The sequence below is a fragment of the Oncorhynchus masou genome, chromosome 11 (genome assembly GCF_036934945.1).
Source record: "Oncorhynchus masou masou isolate Uvic2021 chromosome 11, UVic_Omas_1.1, whole genome shotgun sequence".
Classification (NCBI taxonomy): Eukaryota; Metazoa; Chordata; class Actinopteri; order Salmoniformes; family Salmonidae; genus Oncorhynchus; species Oncorhynchus masou.
In genome coordinates, this window is record NC_088222.1 from 48,219,582 (window position 1) to 48,230,785 (window position 11,204).

Consider the following 11,204-nt stretch of genomic DNA (forward strand, 5'->3'; position numbering starts at 1 on the left):
GTTTGGGTCTAGAGTGTCTCTGCCTTTGAAGAGGGGGATGACCGCAGCAGCTTTCCAATCTTTATGACTTTTAGACGATACGAAAGAGAGGTTGAACAGGCTAGTAATACGGGTTGCAACAACTGCGGTGGATCATTTTAGAAAGATAGGGTCCAGATTGTCTAGCCCAGCTGATTTGTAGGGGTCCAGATTTTACAGCTCTTCATGAGTGTCATTAGGCCTGTTGTGTATGTTATGCTCCTAGCTATGTTAACTGGTATTTTTCTTACAAGGGGCTGTACTTCCCCTTGCTGTTGCCACCACTACTGTCATCATCAACAGGAAACTCAAGAGGAAGTTTGCTTTCTTTCTTTTCTCAGAGCTCTCAGGGAACGGACCAGCTTTTAAGATATTGACATTTAAATGTATATGTTGCTGTTGTCTGGACTTCAGATCATACAAAACTCTTGGTGGATGGATTTCATCACCTACCAGCCACTTGACATCACACCTGACACGATTTCACAGAATAGTTTTTTTCTACTTTTGCCCTCAGATAGCACTTGTGGTGGGTGTTGTTCTGCCTCTTTTCTGTGTTGTGAAAGAGTGATATCTTCCCATTTTATTTCTCTGAACACTCTTCAGGCTGTACACTTCCTCTGCACAGCGCCAGACAGAGAGCATTGCCAAGGGTGTCGCAGCAAGATACAAGGAGCCATTTTCTGACAGGGCTCAAAGTCAAACATGGCTATGGATATGACTGCACCGTAACATAGAAGGTTTCCCAGCCAGCTGTCTTTCCAAGGAGTTTGTAAATATTTAATTTATATTTAGAAGACAGAGGGGAAACAATGAGTTTTGACAGAGTGCCATCCAAGTCAGAGGTCATGAGCTGGAATCCACACCAATTGTCAGACTACATGAGGAGGGTAAGTCATTTTCAGGTTAATTTTGCACCTTTTGTTGACAGCTCACAACCTGTAAAAACTTTCCTTAATTCTCTGTCATACAAGCTGTTTCACAGTGTCCATATTATTATTATTACTTTTTTTTACAGTTGGAGTTAAGTGGATGTGACAAAGTCATCGTGAAATGTAATATTAATGGGCAAAGGTTCTTGGTAAGAGATATGAAGCAAATGTGTGTCCCTTTTCCCACGTGTTCCTAGTTGGACTGGAAGAATAATTAATACTTGTACTGTCGTGAAATATCACTTAATGGAAATACTTAATCTATCATTTTGTAGAACATGAGTGAAAATGACATTCAGAAATTCCCCAAAGTCCATTCACCGTGAGTATTTCATTAATTTCTCTTGAATTTTGTTAAACTGAACATTTCAACAATTACATCAAACCATTTTTACATGCTCACACGGAAAACCAGCATAGGCACCCAGGTAGACTAAGCACCCTGAAAAAGTACTCCACTTTTGGGTGGACCATTGTAAGGCAAAATGAAGACCACTCAGTCTCTTATGCCCCTGAACAATGAAAATGTTGGGAAGTATGATAATTACACAGGGAGAGGAAACTATTCAACAGAGATAAACTTCTTTTTTTTTAACATTAGTGTTTTAGGGCAGGAAACAGTAAAGCGGGGGACCAAGAAGGACCAGAGTGATAGACAGATAGGGAGGAGAGTGGTAGGGTGCCTTATTTTAGAAGAACATTCGGAGAACCAAAGAGTGACAATGAAATTTCAACCAACTTTTTAGATCCCACATCCTGTCACAGGCGGACTCAAATAGCACTCACCAATCACTGCTCACAATATTAAACATGTGACACATGCTCAGAATAGAATTATAAGGGAATTATTGACTGTGTCGATACGCGACTGTGTGACAAAAGATGGTGACGGTTTTCCCCAATAGATGGTAGCAGTATTGACTGCCACAATGCTGTCTGCTCTTTTTACAGACTTATCTCCAAAATATGCTGTGAAATCAACAGGAAAGAAGAAAAAAGGCCATTCTTCGCTAGAAGGTGTGCACTTCTTGCAATTCTTAGCTATCAAACTTTAGTAGTTTAATTCAAAGTAATATCCAAGCACAATCTTGCTCTCCTCTGTACTTTCTCCAGATCTGCAGCACCAAAATATCATGAACCAGGTATGTATTATTTAGAATTTGAAAGCATAGACCTAGATCAAGTTATTATGATTGACATAGAAGCAATTGGACCATGATAAATGGGAAATTTTACCATTCTACTGCTTCCTACTGCAGATACATCACAAGAGGTTCAGCCCTGGGGACCTGATGAATTTGTAAGTCTGTATTTGGCCATGTTAGTTTACTGCATTCCATTCCTCCCTCTTAATTTCAAGTCTTGTTCCTCTCTGGAATATTTATCTTTTCATCAGTATTTAAATTGGCTGTCTGTCACTCCCAGGATGAGGTGAGTGACGATGACTATGTAAGCCCAGATGCTGATGATGATGACGGCAGTGTGGGCGATTATGAGTACCCAACAGAGGGGCCGGAGGTTGGAGGTGAGGACAGTGACAACGACTATGAGCCACCTCCATCTGAGCCGCCTGATGAGATTCCCCATAAACTCTGTGCTGCCAAGCGCATGGCTGACGATGACTACATTGGTACGGAGACATCAGTACAACACTGCCATGCAAAACTACTCTCACAAAGGACATATGTTGTCACTTTGTATTGTCCCACATTGGTTACAATTTGTCTGTCTGTCTGTCTGTCTGTCTCTGTGTTTAGATAGTACCCCGCACCGCGGTACAGCTGTAAGGCAACCACCTCCACCACCTCAACGCCCTGGGCCTGGTCCTCCACTCCCCTCCGCCAGTCGCACTAGTGTGAGTATGTCCCCTCTGACTGCACTCCTCTTTCACCCCCCCCACTCTCTCCTTTCACTCAGTCCTTCATCATTACGTTAAACTCCTGGTTTCTGCAGCTAGTGGAGCCTCCCCCACCCAGAAGGGAGCAATCTCCCCAGCGCCCTGGCAGACTCCCTGGTAAGAGTAAATTTACACTCTGGAATGTTAGTATCTCACTATAAATATAGCATTTTAACACTTTTCAGTCACTTGTATTGATTTTTACCTTGTCTTTTCATATTGTCTTTTAAAGTGCCCGCTCCTTTCTCAAGTGCTCCCCCTGCTCCACTAGTTGACCGCAGAATAAAGCCCACCAAACTGGATCGAACAAACCTTACTGAATCTCCAGTACCAGGTACTCTCACACCAATCTTAACATAGCAAGCAAAAGTTTACTACAGCAGTTGTCTGTTCTTACACCTGCTCTGTTTGTCCACACAGCAAGGAAGTTGAACACAACCGATAGGGTGAGAATTACATTTGATTATGTTCTAATTTGTCCTATATTGTGTCCAAACAACTTTCTTCTCATCCCTACATCATTGCTCAATGTCAAGTGAAGACAATTATACACATACATCTTTTATGTGCTTGCTGAAGTTATACTTAGCTTTTTATAACTGTATACATTTTAGCTGGAAGCATGTCCACATGTGAGTGTTTAAAGGCCTTTACTAATAGTTTGAGTCTTTACTAATAGTTCGAAATAGGTAGAATTCACAATGAAGTATATGACATGTTTGTTTTTCCTCACACACACAGCCTGCTCCACATTTATGGAGGTAAAGAAGTCTACTTTTTTTTGTGTGTATTGCTTTCCTTCGTTCAACTTCTCCCAATTCTATTTCATGTCATTGACAATGCACCGCCTTCCGTGTTTGAATCGTGACTGCACATGTGCATATGTGCCACATTTGTTGTACATACACTCAGTTATATAACTGTACCTTTTTCTCAAGAAATGAAACAAGCCATAACTGAAATGCTCACTACTCTGACAAGTATGGGAACCTCTGACTTCACATACCTTCTATTTCCAGGCCTCAGGCAGAAGAGAGGAGTCCAGACCCTCCCAGGATGCCCAAACCGGCCCTCTCTCTGTCAGCTGGAGTCATCAGGAGCAGCTCGTCGGTGTGCAACAACAGGTCTGCCGTGCATCCAGCTTCCCTTCATGCTCCATACAGCACAGCTCCAGGCACATTATGTCATATACACTACATATCAGCTGATCCTTAAATAAACACACTGTGGTTCAATGTTTAGGGAAGTACAGTACACTCCATCAGGAATACATGGGGTGGAGGAATGGTGGTTGTTTAGTTAGCGGGAGCTATTTGAGCTGGGGTGAATCACTGCCACAGATCACTCCTTTGTAGGACCTACAAAGGAGAAGCTCTCTGCATCACAATATGTGTATCATTTTAGTATTACCCTTCCAGTTTTCCGTCTGTGTTTCGTTTGATTTGTTGGCTGTTGCACATATTTGGCTAAATCTTTGTGCTGGCTTATTCAGTTTAACGCTAATTAGAAATATGCAAGTGAATATAACAACTCATTCATCTGTAATGTCCATTTCTGTTGCAGATATGTGCCTGGTGCAAGAAATGAGGTAAGGCTATTTCACTGGATCACCACAACGGTGGAAGTTTTTTCTTTTTCTTTTACCTTTATTTTACCGGGTAAGTTGACTGAGAACACATTCTCATTTATAGCAATGACCTGGGGAATAGTTACAGGGGAAAGGAGAGGGGATGAATGAGCCAATTGTAAGCTGGGGATGATTTGGTGACCGTGATGGTATGAGGGCCAGATTGGGAATTTGTCCAGGAAACCAGGGTTAACACCCCTACTCTTACAATAAGTGACATGGGATCTTTAGGGACCACAGAGAGTCAGGACACCCGTTAAAAGTCCCATCTGAAAGACGGCACCCTACACAGGGCAATGTCCCCAAACACTTCCCTGGGTCATTTTTTTTTAGGCCAGAGGAAAGGGTGCAGCATCTGGTTCATCCAGGGACCAACCAGGACCAATCCTGCTTAGCTTCAGAAGCAAGCCAGCAATGGGCTGCAGGGTGCTAATAAGGATTTTGAAACTGTGTATTTAGCTTCACTAAACCCCTATTTAATCCTGGTTCTAACATGCGTCCTTTGTCCTGATCTTGTCCACATTATGACTGTGTCCACATTTTTTGACAGATGTAGTAAGAAAATAAAAGACGCATTGTGATCAGATCTTCCTGACCAATCAGTGTGTCTGGATATCTTGCAAGTGTAGATCTAATCTGAAAACATTTAAATCATCATTATCCCGCCCTCTAAAATCATTGATAGGTGGCATGTGTCTTAAAATAAATAAATATTATTTTGAAAAGATATCCCTTCAAATAATAACCAGGAAATCTGGTCACAATGCGGACATAGTGGACGCATAAAATACATATTTAATACCATGTGTAGACACGTATCTGCAAAAGTGGGCACAATCAGAATGTGGACAGGGTCAAAACAAAGGACTTATGTTAGCACCAGGTATAAACAGGGCTTGAGAAAAAGCTGGAGTTCCACCTCATACCATGTTCCTCTCTTATGTCACCAACAGGTACGAAATGAAGGTAAGCCATTTTCTAAAAAGCTTTTTCTTCTTGTACAAGGGAACTTTACATTACACTTCATCTTCCTCCTGTTTTAACCTGAGGGACTATGCAGTACGTCTTTCATTCTCATAATTATTATATGTATCTCTTCTAGTGTCCATGGCCAAGTCCTTCAACTCCAACACCTTTCCTAGACCAGGGCTCCCTAGACCACCCTTACATTCAGACTGGTAAGATCAGTTGTTTTGTAACGTCAAAGTTAGGGAAGGAAAATGGCTTATACGGAGGATATAACTTTGCAACGGTGATGGAATATAAAGGTTACCATTTGAATGGTAACCTGTAAACTCTTGTTCCACCTCTCTCCAGCTTGCCACCTAATATCGCTACAACTGCTTCAATACTGCAGGCATGTGAGTGCTGTGTTTTGACTTCGGTCCCCATTATCAAACACTCTACTCTGGTAAATGATACTGTGTGACTCACAGCTGACAACTATGACTCACAACTTCTCGATTGATCACTGATTGGATTCTCCTTTTTCCTTTCTAAGCTTTCTCCCACAGGAGCAAGATTATGCCCGTGCCGTCACCTGTGCAAGCTTCCATGCCCCCACCGGCAGACCGAGAGGATGAACAGGTGACCGCCTACCATACAGACCGACAGACAGACAGATTCGCGAATATGAACATACTTACGTTGGACCGGCTCTAGTGATGCAATGACTTGCATAGCTCACTAGGTGGCGACATTGTATTGTTCTTCTTTATTTAATTTTTTTAATTTCACCTTTATTTAACCAGGTAAGCTAGTTGAGAACAAGTTCTCATTTACAACTGCGTCCTGGCCAAGATAAAGCAAAGCAGTGTGACACAGACAACAACACAGAGTTACACATGGAATAACTTCCAAGGGAGTATTGTAGATTCTGGCTGCAGCCCCTAGTCTCAATTGCTGTGGTGTCTACGAGCAGAGCCCTTTGACTATGTGAGACAGTCAGCTCCTATTGAATCAATCAAATATTTCAGTAGGCCCTCATGCAGTACTGTATGTGCAAATAATGGTAATTTTGAGCATTTAATCAATCATTCAATCAAATGTATTTATAAAGCCCTTCTTACATCAGCAGATGTCACAAAGTGCTATACAGAAACCCAGCCTAAAACCCCAAACAGCAAGCAATGCAGAAGCACGGGGGCTAGGAAAAACTTCCTAGAAAGGCAGGAACCTAGGAAGAAACCTAGAGAGGAACCAGGCTCTGAAGGGTGGCCAGTCCTCTTCTGGCTGTGCCAGGTGGAGATTATAAGAGTACATGGCCATTAAGGACAGATTTGAACATTTTGAAGAACAATGTTCATAGATGACCAGCAGGGTTGTAGAGGGTGCAACCGGTCAGTACCTCAGGACTAAATGTCAGTTAGCTTTTCATAGCCGAGCATTCAGAAGTCGAGACAGCAGGTGCGGTAGAGATAGACATTTTGAAAACAGCCGGTCTGGGACAAGGTAGTACGTCCGGTGAACATAGCCACAGGCAGAACTGTTGAAACTGGAGCAGCCGCACGACCAGGTGGACTGGGGACAGCCAGGAGTCATCAGGCCAAGTAGTCCTGAGGCATGGTCCTAGAGTTCAGCTCTCCAGGAGGAGAGGGACAGAGAGAGAATTAGAGGAAGCATACTTAAATTCACACAGGACAAAAGATAAGACAGGAGAATTACTCCGGATACAGTGCATTCATTTATGACGTGACAGGCTTATTCTAAAATGGATTAAATTGTTTTTTCCCCTCATCAATCTACACAGAATACCCCATAATGACAAAGCAAAAATATATTTTTAGAAATGTTTGCAAATTTAGAAGAAATTAAAAGAAAAATAAATATCACACAAGTATTTAGACCCTTTACTCAGTACTTTGTGGAAGCACCATTGGCGTTGTGTCATCTTGGGTATGATTCTACAAGCTTGGCACACCTGTATTTGGGGAGTTTCTCCCATTCTTCACTGCAGATCTTCTCAAGCTCTGTCAAGTTGGATGGGGAGCATCGCTGCAAAGCTATTTTCAGGTCTCTCCAGAGATGTTAAATTAGGTTCAAGTCCGGACTCTGGCTGGGACACTCAAGGACATTCAGAGACTTGTCCCAAAGCCACTCCTGAGTTCTCTTGGCTGTGTGCTTATGGTCGTTGTCCTGTTGGAAGGTGAACCTTCGGCCCAGTCTGAGGTCCTGAGCGCTCTGGAGCAGGAGGATCTCTCTGTACTCTGCTCCCTTCATCTTTCCCTCGATCCTGACTAGTCTCCCATTCCCTGCTGCTGAAAAACATCCCCACAGTATGATGCTGCCGCCATTATGCTTCACCGTAGGGATGGTGCCAGGTTTCCTCCAGACGTGACGTTTGGCATTCAGGCCAAAGAGTTAAATCCTGTTTTCATTAGACCAGAGAATCTTGTTTCTCATGGTCTGAGAGTCATTTAGATGCCTTTTGGCACACTCAAAGTGGGCTGTCTTGTGCCTTTTACTGAGGAGTAGCTTCCGTCTGGCCACTCTACCCTAAAGGCCTGATTGGTGGAGTGCTGCAGAGATGGTTGTCCTTCTACTCTGGAGCTCTGTCAGAGGGACCATTGGATTATTGGTCACTTCCCTGACCAAAGCCCTTCTCCCCTGATTGCTCAGTTTGTCCTGGCAGCCAGCACTAGGAAGAGTCTTGGTGGTTCTAAACTTGTTGAATTTAAGAATGATGTGTTATGTGTTCTTTGGGACCTTCAATGCTGCAGAAATGTTTTGGTACCCTTCCCCAGATCTGTGCCTTGACACAATCCTATCTCGGAGCTCTACGGACAATTCCTTCTACCTCATGGCTTGGTTTTTGCTCTGACATGCACTGTCACCTGTGGGACCTTATATAGACAGGTTGTGTGCCTTTCCAAATCATGCCCAATCAATTTAATTTACCACAGGTGGAAGATCTCCTCCGGCGCACAAGGCCGACGGGGTGCAAAACCAGACAGAAAGATAATGTCTGACACAACACACTCAAGTAACGCACCCCTCCTAGGGACAGCATGGAAGAGCACTAGTAAGCCAGTGACTCAGCCCCCGTAATAGGGTCAGAGGCAGAGAATCTCAGTGGAGAGAGGGGACCCGGGCAGGCAGAGACAGCAAGGGCAGTTTTTTCTCCAGTACCTTGCCGTTCAACTTCGCCAGACGACACTCAATCATAGGACCAACTGACCTATTGAAGAAATTAGTCTTCAGTAAAGACCTTAAGGTCGAGACCGAGTCTGCGTCTCTCACATGGATATGCAGACCATTCCATAAAAATTGAGCTCTATAGGAGAAAACCCTGCCTCCGGCTGTTTGCTTAGAAATGCTAGGGACAATAAGGAGGCATGGATCTTGTGACTGTAGCATACGTGTAGGTATGTACGACAGGACCAAATCGGAGAGATAGGTCATGTTTTGTAGGTTAGCAGTAAAACCTTGGAATCAGCCCTAGTCTTAACAGGAAGCCGGTGTAGAGACGCTAGCACTGGAGTAATATGTGATCAGATTTTTGGGTTCTAGTCAGGATTCTAGCTGCCGAGTCTAGTACTAACTGAAGTTAATTTAGTGCTTTATCCAGGCAGCCGGAGAGTGGAGAATTGCAGTAGTCTAATCTAGAAGTGACAAAAGCATGGATCAGCTTTTCTGCACATTTTTGGACAAAAGTTTTCTGATTTAGGCAATGTTACGAAGAAGGAAAAAATATTCTTGATAGGTTTGTAAAAGACGACAACTCAACTTCTATTGAAACATTTGGAAACATTACGAACGTAGCAATTGTTGTTGTGACATGGTTTTTGTCTGAATCCTATTACAGAAATTAGTAACAGGTCACAAATCCCATATTATTGATGTGTGATTGTGTTCCTATGTGAATGTGTAGGATATGAACCCACAGTGGTACATTGGCCAGGTGACACGGGTCCAAGCGGAGGGTTGTCTCAGACGGGTCAATAAGGTGAGGCGTCTTCTGCTACCAATATCACTCGCACACCTGGTTGACGGTAATAACTCTCATTCATGCACTGTACTTACAGATTCATCGTGACAATGGTTTTTGAAGGGGACCATGAAATATCATATATAGTCCAATGTCCAAAATGACAATATTATTTAAATACATATGTATAGTTCACTAGTGCTCTGTGGTGATACAACACAAACACCACTATGACGAGCAGTGTTTTTCTGTTTCACTTGCTGATTAGGATGGTGCATTTCTGGTACGAGACAGTTCTAAGCGCTCGTCCATCCAGCCCTATACGCTCATGGTGCTTTACCAGGACAAAGTCTACAATATCCAGATTCGCTGCGAACAGAATGAGTTTCTGCTGGGAACTGGTCTTAAGGGCTCAGAGGTACACAATATCTACCTCATTCATCCTGACTAAGGCTTGGAGTTGATCCTGTTCAGGTCAAATGGTCCAAAATAAATTCATAGCCCTAAGTATGACCAGTCAGAGTAAAATGTGTAATTCTATATCATATTAGCAAGCACTCTGAGGATGACGTAGTGAGCTTTGAGAAACTGTATCTGGAATGTGAAAGTTTGTTATATATTACTTTTGGCCCCACAATCAACGAGAAGATTTGATTAGATGTACCATCGGACATGTATGTTTCAGCTTCTGTTATGATACGACTCAATGAACCCCTGCTAATGGATGGGTTCGTGTTTTCTGTTTCAGACCTTTCCGATGGTGGCACACATCATCAACCATTACAGACAGCAACCACTTCTGCTGATTGATGCTAAGAACCGTGAAGCAGGTCAGCAGAACCAGTGTCCCCTGATATACCCAGCAGGTCTTCAACCATCCTTTTAATAGAAACCTGGGGGGAGGGAGAACAATAACATGGACCAATAGTCAAGATTGACATTGGTTTTAATAAAATAATACCACTAACATTATGGGGGAATGAATTATGCAACCTTTGAATTCCAGTACATTGTCTTTACATGTACAGTCATTTAATGTAAAGCCAAGTGACTCTTGGATGAAGAGTACGCCACTGTCAACTGTTTACTCGATGGACTTCAAAAAGAAAAGTCAATACTGGTTCAACAATATTTGTCGTTTTTTTCACTCTCTACTTATGTATTTATTTGAGTACGGAAACCACAGAGGCTGAAAATGTCTGTGTGCCTAGTTCTGTAAATGTTTATGTTGCTCTGTGTTATTTTCCTGTTACAAGCCTAGATATCAGCAAGATCTGCTGTGAATCAGAACCAAGCATACATTGTCCCAGTAATGATATAGGGGGGTAAACAGTCAATCACTACTGCTGAGCTTTCATAATACGGAATTGATTGGCTTCCAAATAAAACAGTATTTATTTCCTGCACGGTTAAATGAAAGCAATGTCATTTAATTTCTGACACTGTATGTTCCTTTATGTAGCTGTTATTTACTGTTTAAACCATCTTTGCATTTTTTGGGATTGGAAACGTAGCAGAAATTCTACAAAGTATTGGTTATTGATGGCGGCACACTAGAAAAAACTTCACTGACCTCTGTGCCAAATTCTGCCCGTCTTTTCCATTGACTTTTTTGTCAATGACTTCCGTTGTTTCTCAAACTTGCCTGAAACATAGACGATGACAAAACGGTTGTCTCACTGTTGATCTGGTAGTGTAGTATTAAAACAAGTTCCAAAAAAGTGTAAGTGTGTTGCATCTGCACCACGAACCTGTTGTAAAACCATAATCATAATCTGTGTATAAAAATATTTATGTCCCTAA

The 11,204-nt window shown here is 42.5% G+C and overlaps 1 protein-coding gene across 1 annotated transcript; it reads left to right on the plus strand.

Annotated features, from left to right (window-relative positions):
* Positions 1-341: 341 nt before the first annotated feature.
* LOC135548773 (lymphocyte cytosolic protein 2-like) lies at positions 342-11,204 on the plus strand. Its single transcript, XM_064978676.1, has 21 exons — positions 342-908; positions 1,037-1,099; positions 1,226-1,272; positions 1,902-1,967; positions 2,064-2,092; positions 2,210-2,250; positions 2,376-2,580; positions 2,708-2,805; positions 2,904-2,964; positions 3,080-3,181; positions 3,268-3,293; positions 3,589-3,608; positions 3,867-3,971; positions 4,411-4,435; positions 5,428-5,440; positions 5,577-5,652; positions 5,792-5,835; positions 5,976-6,061; positions 9,345-9,419; positions 9,670-9,819; positions 10,150-11,204. Exons 1-21 carry the CDS (start codon positions 831-833, stop codon positions 10,285-10,287), a joined length of 1,548 nt encoding a protein of 515 aa, XP_064834748.1. The 5' UTR covers positions 342-830; the 3' UTR covers positions 10,288-11,204.